Genomic DNA, 18830 nt, shown 5'->3' on the forward strand with positions numbered 1-18830 from the left:
TTCCGGCGTGGAAGGCGATCACATACAACCATTGGGTCTTACAAATCATCATGGATGGTTACTCCATCAATTTTGCAACCATTCCATCCATTTCATCTGTTCCGCATGTAATGTGCCAAAGACAGCTCAATGCACAGCGCAGACTCTTACAGGAAGAAATCAACAAATTACTTCACCAGAGCTGCATTCGCGAACTATCCTCTGCTCAGCTCTACCAGGGGTTCTACTCCCAATACTTCCTCATACCCAAGAAGTCGGGAGGTTTACTACCCATCCTGGATCTGCATACTCTCAACAAATACCTAACGAAGGAGAATTTCAAGATGATGTCACTCAATCCATCCCGCCCTTCCTTCATCCCAACGACTGGATGTGTTCACTCGACCTCATGAATGCCCATTCGCAAATTCCAATGCATCCCACATCCTGGCAGTACCTATGCTTCACGACCAATGGCCGCCATTTCCAATACAAGGTGCTCCCTTTCAGCCTTTCCTCGGCCCCCCCAGAGTATTCACAAAATGTCTAGCGGTAGTGATGGCTCACCTTCGAAGGCGGGGGATTCAACTGTTCCCCTACCTAGACGACTGGCTGCTGGTAGCCCCAAATCCTTCACTCCTGCACACCCATCTGCTAGAAACCATCCGCTGTCAGGACAGCCTAGGGCTGCTGGTCAACTACGAGAAGTTGAATCTGCAATTCACTCAGATCCTACAATTCACTGGGGCTTACATCAACACCATCCGAGACAGAGCTTCCTCCCGGAATCCTGGGCCCTTGCCCTCACATCGCTAGCCAGCCGCCTACACAAGGCCACCATTGCCCCTGCCCACCAGATCCTGACCATCCTCGGGCACATGGTCTCATCCGTATATGTTGTTCCCTACACTCGCATCCAAATGCGTAGTCTACAATGGGGTCTGAAGTCCCAATGGAGCCAGTTCTTCAATCCTCTCTCCACTCCAGTCATCCTCACATCCAGCATGAAACGGGATTTGGAGTGGGGGCTAACACCGTCTGTGCTCACGACAGGAGCACCATTACGGCCCCCAGTACATCACACCGTCCTCACCACTGACACTTCCACCAAGGGGTGGGGCGCCCACCTAATCCATCTCAAACTCAAGGCCTGTGGTCCAACTGAGAATGGTCGCAAAACTTCAACCTCCTGGAACTCCGTGCCATTCGGAATGCTCTTCGGGCTTTCGAACATTCGCTTCGAGGGAAGATGGTCATGGTCCACACGGACAACCAGGTCGCCATGTTCTACCTCAACGAAGAAGAAGGGTCCGGTTCCTGGAACCTGTGCAGAGAGGCCATAAGGATCCTGAAATGGGCAGAGAGTAAATCAATCATCCTGCAGACCACCTACCTGCAGGGCATAAACAACTCCAGAGCAGACAGACTGAGCAGAATCTTTCACCCCCTCGAGAGGGAGCTTCAAAGGGATGTAGCGGAAAGACTCTTTCAAACCTGGGGTCTTCTGCGCATCGATCTTTTTGCTACAGAACAAAATCAGAAGTTGCAGACCTTCTGCTCAGTGTACCCAGCGCCTAGCTCAGGATGCATTCCTCATCGAATGGACGGGGGTCTTCTCTACGTTTTCCCTCCCATACCCCTGATATCTTGCACAATCCAGAAGTGCATCGCAGACAACGCAGATCTGATACTCATTGCTCCAGCGTGACCCAGACAACCGTGGTACACGTATCTAGTTCGGCGATCTGTGGACGCCCCAATTCCCCTGGGCAACAGTTTGAATCTACTCACCCAGGAAGGGGGGGGCTCCTTGCTTTACCCTCTTCACTCATCCTTGCATCTCACTGCGTGGAGATTGAAAGGGTGGTACTCCACCACCTGAACCTTTTCCCGCAGCTTCCAGGATATCCTAGTTTCCTCCAGGAAACCCTCCACCATTCAGAATTATGAAAGGAAGTGGGTCCGCTACTCCACCTGGTACTCAGAACACAGTATGGACCTGCTCTCCTGAGCAACTGCTGGAATACCTCCATCTGCTGTATCGAAAAGGGCTAGCCACAGCGTCAGTCAGAGACCATCTCAGGTGCCATAGCAGCCTACCATTCCCTTCACAACAAGGCCCCAATCTCCTGCCACCCGCTCATCTCCAAATTTATGAAGGGGGTTCTACGCCTGAGGCCTCCGATCCGGAAACCTCTAGTTCCATGGGACCTAAACGTAGTCCTGGAGCAATTAATGCTACCACCGTTCAAGCCTCTGAAAGGTACTATTCCTAGTCGCCCTGACCTCAGCAAGAGGCATCAGCGAGTTGCAAGCCTTAGTGCACTACTCCCCATACCTAGAATTCTACCATGATAAAGTCACACTGCGTCCACACCAGGCATTCCTTCCCAAGGTGGTTTCAGTCTTCCACCTCAATCTCAGACCATTGCCCTTCTGACCTTTTATCCAAAGCCACACAGCAACAATGGCAAACCAAAACTCCACTGGATTGTAAGTGTGCACTCGCTTACTATAAATGTCGGACTCACTCTACGCACAGAGCCTCCCAGCTTTTTGTCTCGTTCAACCCAAATGCCCCGGAACTTCCAGTTTCCAAAAGAACCCTTTCGTCCTGGATCTTAAACTGCATACAGTTCTGTTATCAGAAATGTTCGGAAGCCTTAGCAACTTCCCCTAAGGCTCACCAAGTCTGCGCTATGGCAGCTTCCATCGCACACCTTCATGAGGTACCCATTCTGGACATTTGCAGGGCTGCCACCTGGTCTTCACTAAACACGTTCATGGCTCACTACTGGACAAGCAGACCACAGCAAACTCTGCCATGGGCAGAACTGTCCTAAAAACAGGCACTTTTTGAGCACTTATAAACCAACAGACAGGATCTGTCCACCTACATTCTCTTCTGTCTTGCGCACCATATCTGACCTCACAGTCAGGACATGCTAAGAGACTTTGTGCTCAACACATCACTGGGGGCTCCCAGGCAGCATGACTAATTCATGCTGCTTTGCTGACCCTCCTGTCTCCCCGGACAGTTGTTGTTCCACTTCGTCTTGCTTAGAAATGGACTGAGGGGGACCGGGGCTGAATGGGAATATCTACGCATGCGCACTACTCTAAAGATTCAGTGTTCTAAGAGAGTTCCGACACCTAGCCGCCTGGAGGACATCCCAGAAGCATGGCTAATTCATTCTGCTATCTACAGAAAACACTGTTTACGGTAAGCAAACTTGCTCTTTTCTCTCCTTTTCTATATTTCTATAGCTCTAAGATAGGTTTTCCCATTGTCAAAGAATGTTGTCATTTTGTATGACTCTTTCTTTTCAACATTTCAACAACAATCCAGGAAAAAATGTATTTAAAAAACACCTTTTGATATCTAAGTAAAATTGTGTTATTTCTTAGTGGTGCCTAGCTATTTCCAAAAAGCAGCACTTCAGGTTGAACTGTCCCTTTTCAATGATTTTACTAGCTTTTTAATTTTTATTTTCATTAACACAGCTACTTTAAAATAAACCTAAATCAGCCAATCTAAGTGATCTTTTTGAGACTTTCCTTTGTTTAAAGTCATTCTAAATGCTGCTTGTGTGAATTAAAAGGTTTGAAATTGTCATTTTAAGAATCAAATGAATAAAAGAAAAACTCTACCTATATGTTTATTCTCTCTGTATTCCATGGCCCTTTTCCCCCCTTTACCTCTTCCTGTCCCATTAATTTTTATTATTTCTGGTAAAATGTAAAGATTTCTATCTTAACTGTATATATTTTCAAGGCAAAATAATCATTGTTTCCTACAGGCATCCACTAATTGCCAACATGAATTAACAACTTTTTGGTAGCTTGCTCTGTACAACTTTATAGGCAAGTGAAGAAAACCTAAGAAAAAAACTAATTTTTCATTTTTTATTTCTTTACAGGGGTTTCTTTCCTGTGGTGGTTGGTTTTATTAGAAGAGTGCCCATCTTAGGATCTCTCTTAAACTTGCCTGGATTAAGCTCGGTAAGTAATTATCTGAATTACACACAAAAATCAAATATAATATTAGCAATGCAGGCACATTTAAATTATAACTAGATTAAGCAGGTATCTCCAAAACTAACCAGTTTATAAATTTTGCTCCTGCTGCGATTTTAATTGTAATTGAGATCTTGTTGTAAGCCATGTAATGCACTTATTATAAAGCACTCATCATTTTGGGTCTGATTTTCAAAAAGATTTATGTGCATACCTGAAAGATGCATTCTGGAGGTGAAGATGGGATAGGGATATCATTTAGGCACATACTTTTCATATTCAAATGTTTGCATGTAAATCTGCTTGCACACATTTACACCTGCTAAGCAAAGGGTTTAAATGTGTGCATTTACGCAGGGCTGGGTTTTGCACATACCAGCTAGCTTTGAGTGGATTTAAACGTAAACAGGAAGTTGTCTTTGAGAAGTCAGACTAAAGTCTGTCTACTTTGTGCATACAAACTTTAGCCCTAGGCAGACTCCTGAAAATTACCTTACTTATGTATTGTTATGCTGCAAGTCTCTCTCCAATTACAAAGCAAGTATTGGACATACATAGAAACAAACATAGAAATGACGCCAGAAAAGGACTAAATGGTCCATCCAGTCTGCCCAGCAAGCTTATGGTACTATATGCTGCACCGTGCAGGTTACCCCCATTCTTAGTTTCCCAGACCGTAAATGTCAGGGCCCCTTGTTGGTTGCTGTCTGAATCCAATTCCCCTTTTCCTCTTTTCCCCTACCATTGAAACAAGAGAGTAATGATGGAGTTGGCATCATCAGTATGAGGAAGGCTTATTGCCACACCAGCAAGTTACCCCCATGAACTCTTTTCTTCATTTCCATCCTCTAGCCTTTAGGGATCCACAGTGTTTATCCCATGCCCCTTTGAATTCTTTCACTGTTTTTGTTTCACCACCTCCTCTGGAAGGGCATTCCAGGCATCCAACACCCTCTCCATGAAAAACATTTTCCAGACGTTGGTTCTGAGTCATCCTCCCTGGAGTTTCATTTTGTGACCCCTAGTTCTACGGATTTCTTTCCAGTGGAGAAGGACTAGCAGCATACATTGATGCCATATACCACTGAGATGTAAAATTGTATTTGATTCTTTGTTTTAACTTGAATGCCTCTCTGTAAAACTCCCTGAACAATATTCATTGTAGGAAGCAGTATATAAGACTTTTCAATTAATAAATAAATATAGCAGTGTTTCCCAACCTTTTCAAACCCAAGGCACACCTACCTACATTAAGAAAAATGTGTGGCATACCAACCTCAATGGGACAGGCAATGAAGACATGACTTATATGGAGAAAAAAAAAAAAAAAGAGCTAGAGAAGCTCTAAAAGCCTCACAAGTCTATCTTCCAAATTTTGAAACAAAGGTAAAGAGATGGCAGACACACACATGAACCCATCACAGTGAGCCAGTTCTCTCTATATACAAGTGCAGGAGAAGGGAGAAGTTGGTGTGATGTGAGCAGCCAGCTCAATTAGTTACCTTGGCTGCTGCAGGTGGCTGACAGAGCTCCTCCAATGCTGCTGCTCCTAACACTCAGAATGAATCACAGCAGTGCTTAGTGCACACTCTCCCTATCTAACTCAGCCTGGAGATAAGGAAGGCTGGAAGAACTCAAAGGAGGAAGCTCAATAGAGGGAAAATGAGGAGGGGCTGTGGTCACTGTGTGTGCCATGAAAAGCAATACCTGACTATCTATGCCCTGCATGCTGCTAATTATTAGCATACTCCAGGGCTCATGCTATAGCTATGAAGAAGAGGCATTTATGCTTACACGTGTTCTCAGAAAGAAGCTCCTACGTGTTTAAAAGCCACTGCGGAAGTCTCTTGATGCGAGGCGCTGAGAGCAGAGCCCATCTGCTAGTCTGTGTCTGAACATTAGGCAGTGATGACTTTTCCGTGGCACATTTGATCAGATCTGAAGGCACATTGGTAGGGAAATGCTGCTATACAGAAACAGGCAAATTTAGCAGAGTTCCTTACCTATAACAGGTGTTCTCCTAGGACAGAAGGATGTTAGTCCTCACAGATGGGTGATATCATCGGATGGAGCCACGCACGGAAAACTTATGTAAAAGTTTCTGGAACTTTGATTAGGCACACTGAGCATGCCCTAATCCATGCATTCATGTGGGGTCCCTCTTCAGTCTCGTAACATAGAATTACGATAAAAAATTTAAAAAAATAGGAGAAACCCAACTCCACGAGGTGGCGGGTGAGTTTCGTGAGGACTAACATCCTGCAGTCCTTGGAGAACACCTGTTACAGGTAAGCAACTCTGCTTTCTCCAAGGGCAAGCAGGATGGTAGTCCTCACACATGGGTCAATCCCTAACTACAGGTTGCTCACCAACAAAATAAAGGGACTAACAGACACCAACCAGGTACCAACGGGCACATCATCAACAGTGCTGTTGGTAACAGAGGGGGAGACGGTCTGAATCCAAATAATGGGCCCTAGGTAGGGAGAGTTGGGTTCTACACCTCAAACAGGTTCCGGAGGACAGACTGGCTGAATCTACTGTCATGTCGGCCATCCCTGGCCAGACAATAGTGTGAAGCAAATGTGTGGATAAAACTCCATATCGCAGCGTTGCAGATGTCATTCACAGGAAGTGGGCCACCTATGTTGCCATGGCTCTGACACAATGAACATTGACATGAACCCTAAGATGCAGTCCCGCCTGGGCATAACAGAAGGAGATGCAATCTGCTAGCCAGTTGGATAGTGTCTGTTTGGCAACTGCAAATCCCAACCTATTCCTATCAAAAGAAATGAAAAGTTGGATGGACGGTCTGTGTTTCTGTCTGCTCCAGATAGAAGGCTAAGGCTCTCTTGGAATCCAAACTGTGCAGTACTCGTTTGCCTTGGTGCGAATGGGGCCTGGGAAAGAATGTTGGCAGGACGATTGACTGATTAAGATGGAAGTCTGTCGCCACCTTAGGCAAGAACTTAGGGTGCACCCTAAGGCCACCCTTTCATAATAAAACTTGGTGTAAGATGGATAAGTCAGTAAGGCCTGGAGCTTGCTGTCCCTGCACTCAGAAGTGACCACCACCAAAAATATGACTTTCCAAGTCAGGTTCTTCAGGACACAGATGCTCAGGGTTTCAAAAGGAGCTTTCATCAGCTGAACGAGCACCACGCTAAGGTCCCAAGACACAGTGGGAGGCCTTAGGGGAGGCTTCAACTGAAGCAGGCCCTGCATGAAGCATACAATTATGGGCTGTACGAAGATGAGTGTACCATCTACACCTTTGTGGTATGCTCAGTAGCACTCAGGTGAACCGTAACGGAATTGGGGTTTTTTTTTTTTTAATTTGAACGTTTTATTGGCCACCGGTATCAGATACATTCATCATACAGTTATCAAATAGAAAAAAGTAATTGTAGTGACCCAAAGGATTTTCAAATCTATTTCATCCCTCCCCCCTTCAAAACAAAAGATTTAAACACAATTGCCATTAGCAAAATGAAGGAAGCAACAAAACTATTTGCATCAGAGGTATAAGCATTAACATCCACAAGTAACTCCAGATCTGGAGACTAGGAGAGCAAGAATGAAACGCCATCCGTCCAAGGGTAATCAGGAATTAGGTAGGTAGACAAACCCTACGCATGTGCAGACGTGCCAAGGGAGTGACAAGGATGGTTGCGGCCATATGGCCTAGCAGTTTCAACATGTGCTAGACTGACACCTGCTGGCTTTGTTGAATCACCTCCACTGTCGATGCCAAGGTGACCGCCCTGGCATGCGGCAGGAAGGCCTTCACCTGAGCTGTGTCTAGCAGGACTCCTATAAACTCCAATTGAGGTGACGGGCTGAGGTGAGACCTGGGTAAATTGATGACGAACCCTAGTGACTGCAGCACCCAGTTGGTCAAGCGCAGGGACCAATCTGCCCCTACCTGAGAGGCGCTTTTGACCAGCCAATCGTCCAGATAAAGGAAAACATGCCCTCCCAGTCTGCGAAGGTGCACCCCCCACCACTGCCAGACATTTGGTAAAGACACGTTGGGCCGACTCTAGCCCAAACAGCAACACTCTGTACTGGAAGGGTTGTTTTTCCACCACAAATCTGAGATACTTCCTGTGACCTGGGAAGATCTCTCTGAGTGTACGTGTCTTTTAAATCGAGGGAGCATAGACAGTCCCCTTTTTGCAGGAGGGGAATCAAGGGGTCCAGGGAAACCATCTTGAACTTTTCTTTTGTTAGAAACTTGTTCAAGGCCCTCGGGTCTAGGATGGGACGGAGTCCCCCTGTTCTCTTTGGAATCAGTAAGTACCAGGGGTAGAATCCCTGCCCCTTTGCCTTGGTAGGACAGGCTCAACCACTCTGGCCATTAAGAGGGCAGAGAGCTCCAGAAGATGGTACCTACTGATGTACTTCTGGCCCTTAAAAAGGGCAAGGAGGAGAATTTGGCAGGATACCCAATAAGTTCAATCGGTACCCTTGGCGGATGATGGACAGAACCCACTGGTCTGAGGCTATACTGGGCCACTGATTCGCAAAGAACTGTAGCCTGCCCCCAACCGGCGGTCCAGTGTCTCAGGTACGGGCATCTGGCTGCTGCTCCCTATGATCCAGTCAAAACCCCGTCCTGGGATTTGGCTGAGGCTTGGGAACCCACAGCTGCCTGGGACGGCCGCTAGAGCCCACCTTCTGAGAACGGAAGTGAGGACCCAGAGGATAGTATTCCTCGGGCGATACCTCGCCGACCTCCTGGATGAGGAGGGCAGGTCTGAAGTACTAGCAGAGAGTTGGAGGGTCTCATGGTGATCCCACAACTAGGCCACCGCGTCCCTCACCCTGCCTCTGAACAGATTCTCCCCTGTTTACGGCAGGTCAGCAAGACTTTCCTGTACCTTTGGTTTGAGATCCAAGGCCCGCAGCCATGCCATTCTGCGGGCGCTGATTCCTGCTACAGACTCTTGCTGCCATCTCAAAAACATCGTAGGTGGAGCACACCTCGTGTATTCTACCCTCCAGGCCCTGTCACACCAGCAGGTGTCTTGCTGCTATTGAGGTAGCCGCTCGGCTGCCTCCTGCACCTTCTTTCAGAAGTTGCAAGAGTATTGGTTCATGTAGAGCTGGTAGGTGGCAATGTGGGCAGTGAGCATAGCCCCCTGAAAAACTTTCCTCCCAAGGGCATCCACACTCTATGCTCTCTCCCCGGGGGCGCCAAGACATGGGTCCGAGAGTGCTTGGCCTTCTTGAGAGCGGATTCGACCACTATCGATTGATGTGCCAGCTGGTGCTTGTCGAATCCGGTAGCCTGTTGGATGAGGTAAACCCCATCCACTTTCCTGTTAACAGGAGGAACTGTGAGGGGCTGTTCCAAAATCTTCAACAGCAACTCCTTAAAGATCTCATGCACCAGGACCACCATGATCTCTTTAGGAGCCTCCACTTGAGGATCTCCAGCATTTTGTACCGGGCTTCCTCCTCTGTCATTAACTGAAATGGGATGGCTTTCGCCATCACTGCACAAAACCTGCCAAGGTCAGGTCCTCAAGGAGAGACCTCTGGAGGAGAAGGTTCTGAGGGGAGACCTTCTGAGTCCTCTGAGGAGGATTCTACAGTCACCCCCCCCCCCCAGGGGGTTATAAGGTGCCTTATCCTTGCTGTAACCCACAGGGGATGGGGCCCTAGGTGCTTGGCCTTCGTCCAGGGACTGGTGCCAGACCCAGCAAAGCTGGATGGGGGAACTACAAGCCACGGTGACGGCACCAGCATAGACAGGGCTTCCTCCTTGGAGGAACCGGCAACGATCCCCGCATCGGTTGGGGACACATCAGTGCCCCGCCGGGCACCGATGATACCCTGAGAACCGTCAGCCAGTTAGGGCAGTAACAGATCAATGAGCACATTGAGACACTACAGCAGTGGTTCCACAGGGAAAGCCCTGACACAGATACAGTTGTTGCCATTGGCTCGATGCCCCATAGCACCTGGTCGACCACCAGCTGGACTCTGCATTCCAACTCCTCCTCAAAAGTTGCTGATGCTAAAACGAACTGGGAGGTAGGAGGGGTGGCCAGATCTATTTCGGAATCTGAAGGTGGATCAGCGACAGACACCTAGACCGATGGAGACCACCTTGGACGCCTAGCATCGATGGAGGATAGGCACTCCTCGCCATGGGGTTGCTTCGGTTGCATCGTGGCAAGAGCTGGCACCAACCCGAGCCTGGCATTGTGCATCGAGGGCAACCGGTACTGATGCTTCCTTGGGTTCCCTCAGTGCTCAGCCCAGTCTTTCCCTGGTGCCAAGCTTGAAAATGACAAACCCGATGTCCTCGACTGGAAGAGTGCCCCTATCAGCTGAAGATATTGACTGAGCGGATGGCCCCTCCGTTGTCAGTGGCTCAGTATCCATCGGTGCTTCTCCGTCATCCTTTGGCATCGATGCCGCTGATGCTGAAGTCGATGACTCGGACTTTCTTGCCCCAAAGAGCTTCTCCATCTTACCGAGGCAAACGCAAAATCCTTTAGGGGTCATTTGGTCACACATGCAACACCCCCAAACATCGTGCAATGCCCCCAGGCAGAGGAAGTCACCTCGTGCAGGTCCATGATAGACATGGTCCTCGGGCACTGAGGGCATAGACTAAATCCTGATGAGGTCACAATGAGCAAACTGAAGGGGCGAGAAATGACAGTGAAGGCAGTGGGCAACTGACACTGGCAGACACCGAAGCACCACCACCACGGGATGGATCGAAAGAAAACTTACCAAACCGACAAAAACCTGACTGGAAGCAAGAGGGAACCAAGCGGGACCCACGATCGGGAAAATATGCAATAGACCAGTGGTCCCCAAACCTGTCCTCTCATGCATATTCATGCATATTCATTGAGGATATCCCAAAAACCCGACTGGCTGGTGGCCCTCCAGGACAGGTTTGGGGACCACTGCAATAGACACCGAAAAAAATTGGTGAAATTTTTCCAAAACGTTACTGTTAGAAATTTCACGAGCTCAGCAACCGCGATACGATAGCTCGACGGAAAAAGAGGGATCCCGCGTGGATTAGGGCATGCTGGGCAGGTTCAGTGTGACTAGTCAAAATTCCAGTTTTCCGTGCCAGGCTCCATGTAATGATGTCACCCATGTGTGAGGACTACCATCCTACTTGTCCTGGGAGAATAAAAAGAACGCACAGGCACCCCTAAATGCGTGTATTGCAGCATGAGCAAAAATATGCCTCATTTTATAATGCTTGCTCATGGCATTTAAAATACTGTTGCCATGGGAACTTCTACAGCCTTTACACTTGGAGGGGAGAGAGAGCACCTCTGTATAGAGTCAGTCTGACTTTCTTTTTCTCTCTCTCTTTCTCTCTGTATATGTATGTATATGTATTATATATATACATGGCCGTTTTTGTACGAGCAACGCTTTTAAAATCTACCTCAATGTGACTAAGTGCCATATGCACAACGTATTTTTCTCGTATGCACAAAGTAGAAAAGACAGTTACTACATCGAGCCCTGCATTTGTTGGTTTTACTAAATAGCTCTACTAATGAAAATAGTTCATACTTTTTCAAAGTTGGGGAGGGTTGAAAAGAGTTCTTATAAGGAATTTTATGCAGGAGATACAGGTAAGAAGTGAAGTTACAACATCCAGTTTCCCACCATCGAGTCTTTTTTTTCTCTTTGAAATATAATGAAAGAGGACCCTAAGGAACAATTTTAAACAGATCATGCCTATATTCTGTCATTGGAAAGAAGATATGTGGTACAGAACAGGTCCTGTAATACAAATGATTGGTTGTGTATAGAGCATCATTCTCCTTTCAGTAGATTTGTTTACATACATTGAGCAGGAATATGATTTACCTTCTCAGGTGGGCATTCAAAGCCATTTTAATATCCTGTCTCCTTGTAAACAAGCCATTAGGAAAAGTAAATTTTTTAGCATCCAGTCAGATGAATCCAGAACAGGTTGGTTAGGTACCTCTACCAGTAGATGGAGACAGAGCAAACTGATGTCATAGTATGTGTGTGTGTGTGTATATGTATATATATATATATAATTTTCCTTATTTCTCCTTTTTTCAAATTGAAGCAATCCCCAGTAAGGAGATGCATGTCCACCATCTGCTGGATGCTGATGTCACTGCAGAGGTGTATATATATATATACACACCTCTGCAGTGACATCAGCATCCAGCAGATGGTGGACATGCATCTCCTTACTGGGGATTGCTTCAATTTGAAAAAAGGAGAAATAAGGAAAATAAATTGCCCCACCCTCCTGCAGTGATACCAATTGGTCCCTCCCCTAGTTGAGAATTCCTGAGGTGATTTCCGTGGTCCCTCAGATGAGTGCCTTGGTTTAATAGCTGATTTTCAGCTGGCGTGGACTTAGCTGCTTGAGCAGCTGAAAGGCAGCAGGTGCAGGAAGCTGAGTGCGGCGATGATGGCAGATACCTTCTCCCCCAATAGCCGGAGACCGTCTCTGTCCTCAGCCATGTAAGGCTGAGCTCCGGTAAGTTTAAAAAAAAAAAATTATACAGAGACTTACAAGGAGGTTTTATGTTGGGTAAGGCTTCCTCCTTCCCCGGTCTCTGTGCTCGGCGCACCTGTCCCGCTCTGTGGGTGGTCGAGGGATATGGGCAGCCAGTTGGGTTGAGCAGCCTCTTTAGGCTAGGCCCTGCTCAGAGGCATTTCACTGCGCACCGCATTGTAGGCCACAATGTCTTTTTGCACGCTTCCTAAGGCTGCCCTCTACAGGATTGTCTGTCCAGCATGTGTATCTAGCTGTGTGTCCAGGATGTGCGCTCAGTTTTGGGTGCACTGTTGGGCCTTGCATTCTGTGCGCCTAATTTTTTTGGTCACTTAGGTAAGCGCCTAGGTGTGCATACCTAGGTTTTGGACGCATATATATAGAAAATAATAAAATAATAACAGCTAGATGTATGACTCCCGCCGCCGTTCAGCGCACTGTCTGCTATTATGGCACCTGTACTAAGAAGCCTAAGCATCTTTCTCTTTGTACTGTTTGTCATATTCGGGTGTCTTAGCCTGGCGTGCCCGCTGATTTGTGCCAGTGTTGTTTGGAGGCTTAGGGAGAATTGTCTTCTTTTTTTTTTTTTTTTTTTATCAGAAGTGGGTCGAAATCACATCGGATCAGTGGGTCCTGGAGGTGATACAAGAAGGATATGCTATGAAGTTTCGCAGTGTTCATCGGGACGTGTTCCTGGAGTCTCCCTGCCACACTCCCCTCAGAAGAAGCAGGCAGTGGAGGGTACATTGGCAAGGCTTCGCAGTCTGAGGGCTGTGGTCCCAGTGCCCTCAAGAAAATACGAGGTAATATTCCATTTATTTCGTTGTGCCAAAGAAGGAGGGCTCATTTCATCCCATCCTGGACCTCAAAGGCATCAACTGTCATCTACGAGTGAAGCGTTTTCGCATGGAGACATTGCACATAATATTGGCCATGCAGTCAGAATCTCTGACCTCTCTGGAGCTGTCCGATGCGTATCTCCCCATTCCCATCCAACTAGAACTTCAATGCTTCCTGCAGTTCGCAGTTCTAGGGCACCACTTTCAGTTTTGAGTGCTGGCCTTTGATCTAGCCACTGCTCCCAGAACCTTTTCTAAGGTAATGGTCATAGTTGCAGCAGAGTTCAGAAAAGATGGAATCCTAGTACACCTATATTTGGATGACTGGCTGATTTGCGCCAAGTTGCTGAAAGAGAGCCACCTAATGACTCGCAGGATGTTGTGGAAGCTCCGCTGGGTGGTGAACCTAGCCAAGAGCAGCCTTCACCCTACTCAGTCATTGGAATACCTAGGAGTTCAGTTCAGCATGAAGCAGGGCAAGGGGTTCCTGCCAAAAGCTCGAATTAAGAAGTTGCTAGCTCAGCTCCATCTGTTGTTGAATAGTCTGCGCCCGCAGGTTTTAGCTTAATAGCGGCGACCGTAGAAGTGGTACCATGGGCAAGGATGCATATGCGTCCTCTTCAGCGCTCCCTGCTGTCTCTTTGGAATCTGCAGTTCAGGACTATTCGATTCAGCTCCACCTGTCGATAGAGGTTTCCTCCCACCTACAGTGATGGCTGCAGGTGGATCATCTATGGAAAGGAGTCTCCCTGTCCCCACCAGACTGTCTAGTAATAACAGATGCGAGTCTCCTTGGTTGGGGAGCTCACTGTCAGGAGTTGACAGTGCAAATGCACTGGAGTGCAGAAGAGTCTCTCTGAAACATCAATCAGCTGGAAGCCAGGGCGGTCCAGTTGGCATGTTTACAGTTCAGCAACCGGCTGCAAGGTCGGTCAGTCCGTATAATGTCAGACAACATGACGACTGTGGCTTTCATAAATCAGCAGGGAGGTACCAAGAGCCAATGAGTGTTGCAGGAGATAAATCGACTTATGGAATGGGCGGAGGTGCCTCTCCAGAGAATCTCAGCCTCACACATTGCAGGCAAATACAACATAAGAGCAGACTTTCTCAGCAGGGAGAGTGGGCATTGTCAGATGCATTTCAGTGGATTCTGGATCACTGGGGTCTCCCATTCCTAGATTTGCTGGGACTTCTCACAATACGAAAGTTCTGCGATTCTTCAACTGCAGAGATCCAAAGTCATTGGGGATTGATGCCCTAGTGCAGGAGTAGCCAGAAGGCAAGCTGCTGTATGCCTTTCCTCCATGGCCCATGTTGGGCAGATTGTGGTGCTCGATCCTACGAATCAAAGGGATGGTGCTCTTGGTCTCTCCAGATTGGCCCAGAAGGCCATGGTATGCAGATTTGCAGAGGCTCCTGGTGGATTTGCCTCTTCGGCTCCCAGGCACAGGCATCTATTACAGCAGGGACCTGTCCTCCACAAAGATCAATCTCTATTTTGTCTTATGGTATGGTCCTTAAGAGGGCTTGATTGCTGAAACGTGGATACTCTGTGGCAGTGATTTCCATTTTGCTTAGGGCTAGAAAGTTGTTTTTTTTTTCCTACTTCCTTGACCTATGTGCAAGTTTGGCGAGTTTTAAAGGCCTGATGTGAGGATCGAGGGACTCTTTCTCATTCGGCCAAGATCCCGCTCGTTTTGGAATTTTTGCAGGATGGCTTGAAAAAAGGTTTGGCTCTTAATTCCTTAAAGGTACAAGTAACGGCTTCCGCCTGTATCAGGGGTCAGGTGAATGGTGGTTCCTTGTCAGCTCATCCTGATGTGGCCCATTTCCTGAAAGGAGTGAAACATCTTCGTCTTCCCTTGCAGTTTCTAGTACCCTTATGGAGTCTGAATTTAGTCTTGGATTTTTTAGCAGGTCCTTCGTTTAGGCTGATGCGTTGCCAGTCCTTGCAGTTACTGACTTTGAAAACTGTGTTTCTTGTGGTAATTTGTTCTGCGTGGAAAGTTTCCAAGCTGTAGGCCTTGTCTTGTGGGAGCCCTTCATCCGGGTGACTCCAGGGTGGTACAGCTGCATATACTGTTCCTTCCTTTTTACTAAAGGTGGTCACTGAGTTTCACTTGAATCAGTCCATCTCTCTGCCGTCTCTGGACAGAGAAGAAGCTGCAGAGGAGTATTGTCTGTTGCGATCCCTGGATGTCAAGAGACATATCATCCAGTATCTGGTGGTTACTGAGCCATTTTGGAAAACAGATCACCTATTTGTTCTACACGACAGTACTAGACAAGGAGAACTGGCCTCACGGGCTACATAGCCCACTGGATTAAGGAGGTAGTCACAGCAGCATATGTTGATGCTGGCAAGCCGTTACCTACTCAGGTTAGGGCTCATTCCACTAGGTCTCAGGAAGTGTCATGGGCAGAAGTTAGATTTTTCTCCCATCAACATTTGCCGAGCTGCAACGTGGTGGTCCTTACACACCTTTCCAGGTATTATTGTCTGGATGTGCAGACCCAGGAGGACGCAGCCTTTGTATGTGCAGTTTTGACAGAATCGCAGGCACCTCCCGCCCAATTTGAGAGTAGCTTGGGTACATCCCACTTGTTCTGGATTCATCTGACTGGACGCTAAGAAATGAGAAATTACTACTTACCTGATAATTTCCTTTTCTTTAGGACAGTCAGATGAATTCAGCTTCTCTCACTTGGCTGCCAGATGATTGTAGTGTGGTCCTTCTATGTGACTACATATGACAGGATTACTGGTAAGTGTTAGTCCAGTCCCTAGTCTAATGTTATTACATTCTTATCTGAGCTCAGTGTTGCCTGTTGGCCAAGTATTGAAATGGTTCTCTGTTTTTAATCAAATGTTTTACTAATCTGTCCACAGTTGCTTTTGAAGAGAATACTGACAAGCTGATGTCACTACAGAGGTATATATACTGTGACATCAGTTTGCTCAGTCTCCATCTGCTGGTAGAGGTACATACCCACTTGTTCTGGATTCATCTGACTGTCCTAAAGTAAATTATCAGGTAAGTAGTAATTTCTCAATTTAGAAAATAATGTTAACACATTTAAATATCTAAACTTTCAAAACATTATCTTGGGCGTGGTTTTCATTGTTAACATATTGTAATCTAAGAGTCCCAGATCAAGGTCTGGACCATATTGTGTGAACTGTTTAGCATTCCACCACAAACTTTGATTTTAATAAATGTATGTAATCTAAGAATTGTGATGATTAGTTGTATTTAAAAGAGCAACTGTTTAATGTTTTATTCAAAGCCTACGTAGGCTCGGAAGAGAATCCACATTAATGGTCAGTTGACATGCATCATTTCTCAGATCTACTAATGCATGAGTAGATGGTTTTGTTTCTCTTTATGTTTTTAATTATTATTTATAAGTGATGCATCTTTCAAAATGTTTTTTTCCATTTTTTTACACCTTCATGTTGTACTTTTTAATGTGTATATGAGAAACATATGCAACACCATAGCAATTGAAATGTAATACCTTTTTAATTTTACAAATATATATAAATTTCACGAGACTTTGAGTATTATTTGGCTATAATCACTATCTGTCCTAATATGTATGAATCTGAAATTTATTTTTTATCTTGAATTTTAAATTAGTGTAATGTAAATTTCTGTTTTTATGACCTGTTTCGTTTCTGTTTTTCTTCTCAGCTTGTAGACAAAGTTGGAGAGAGCAATAATATGGTATAAAAGCAACGGGGCAGAAGATTGGCTAAAATTACTGTATTTATATTTAAAAAAAACTTTTGGAGGAATTTTCAGCACAAAGATTGCATTGTGTAGTCTCTCACAGAAACACAGAATGGCTTGTAAAATTTTTAGAGAAAAATATGGAAATCTAAGCTCTATATGAAAAATATAAATACGATGTACTGCAAAATGTACATCTATGATGAACAGCTACTTGAAATATCAGGATGGAATCTAAAGAAGCCGAAAGCCATTGTAATATCAAGACTTTAAAAGATGTTTTTGGAAACTTGCAAATTGCAATGAACAGCCTAGATCTATGGAACCTGTCCTTTACTTCCTTATTTTCAAGGTGCAGTAAATGGTACAGGTATTTTTATTTTTAAGTAATGGCAAAAGTATAGACATTGAACTATATTTCCTGTTGTTAATAAGACTGATATCTTTGAAAATGTTAGGTTGGATTATGTAATTTTATGTCAGTGTATTAAAAGTATTGAAAAAAGTAAACCCAAACTCTTTTGATGTGTGGACTAACATTTTGTAAATATGTGGTTACAATAAACTTCGCTGATCTTAACAATCATAGTATTTCAAACAGGGTGCAAAAATTGTAATCACAGTTGCCTTAAGTCTTGGTCATTTACTTATGTTAATCTTAAATCACTTGAAGTTTTGAGCTTGTACTATTCGGAGACTTGGAAAATAAGCTGCAATTTTCCCTAACAATAAATATGTATATATCGTGAAACTTCTTTCATAAAATAAGATATCTGTAATTTGTTTGTAAAGGTTTTCTGCTTAAGTAGTGTATGTTCTCTGTGTACAATTATGGAGACTGCCCCTTCAAAAGGATATAAACCAGATCTAGTCAGTCCAGAGGATAGCTATTAAAATGTTCAGTGATCTTTGCTGTAAAGTATATGGAGTACTGACTTAAAGATATAAACATGTATATCCTAGAACAGTGGTTCTCAACTGATGTGTCGCCACACTTCCCGGCCCCGCTGACCAGCTGCTCCTCCTACACAAGCGAAATGGAACACGGCAGCAGAGCTAGAGTCAGCGGCACTCGCAGCACAGTCTGGAAAGGGGAAGGAGAAGCTAAGCCATATTAATAACTTCAATGTATGGCTGAAATCCTTGTGTAAGGAACAAAGTTTTGGATTTATTGGGGGCTGGGGCCGTGTATGGAACAGTAAAAAGCTCTTTGTCAAAGATGGCTTACATCTGTCTGTGGCAGGAAAAAGGATCCTAAGAGATAAATTCAAATCCTATGACATAAGGCATTTAAGCTAGATGCCGGGGGTGTCAGAAAGAAATTAGAATGTCACCCCCCCAAATACAAATGCAATGGAAAAGGGTGAAGTGGATAACAAAACTCAACTAAATAAGTCACAAAAGGAGTCCAAGAAAAGCAGTAACCTGAACGAGAAAAGCTGGAAAGCTATGAGCACAAATGCTCGTAGTTTGGGCAATAAAATCTCAGATCTGCAAGCCCTTATGGTAGAGGCAGACTTGGACGTTGTTGCTGTCACAGAGACGTGGTTCACAGAATCTCATGAAAGGGGGAGGAGTGGCTCTTTATATCAGAAACAATATCCAAGCATCTGAGCTGCAAGGAAGATGGGGCAAAGAAGAAGCACTATGGGCCGACCTAAATAAAGATGATGGGGCATCCATTTTTATTGGAGTGGTTTACAGGCCTCCAAATCAAATGGA

General features: G+C 45.6%; 1 protein-coding gene across 2 annotated transcripts in view; it reads left to right on the forward strand.

Annotated features, from left to right (window-relative positions):
* The window catches only part of GOLT1B (golgi transport 1B), a 129623-nt gene extending 111760 nt beyond the window's left edge, over window positions 1–17863 (forward strand). For both annotated transcript variants that reach the window (XM_029600185.1, XM_029600184.1), the window contains 2 exons: window positions 3900–3981; window positions 17070–17863. In XM_029600185.1, coding sequence (XP_029456045.1) covers window positions 3900–3981; window positions 17070–17108 — 121 coding nt within the window. In that variant the 3' untranslated portion in view covers window positions 17109–17863. The remainder of the gene's footprint in view (window positions 1–3899; window positions 3982–17069) is intronic.
* The last annotated feature ends 967 nt before the right edge of the window (window positions 17864–18830 follow it).

The sequence above is a fragment of the Rhinatrema bivittatum genome, chromosome 4, assembly GCF_901001135.1.
Source record: "Rhinatrema bivittatum chromosome 4, aRhiBiv1.1, whole genome shotgun sequence".
NCBI classification, from domain to species: Eukaryota; Metazoa; Chordata; class Amphibia; order Gymnophiona; family Rhinatrematidae; genus Rhinatrema; species Rhinatrema bivittatum.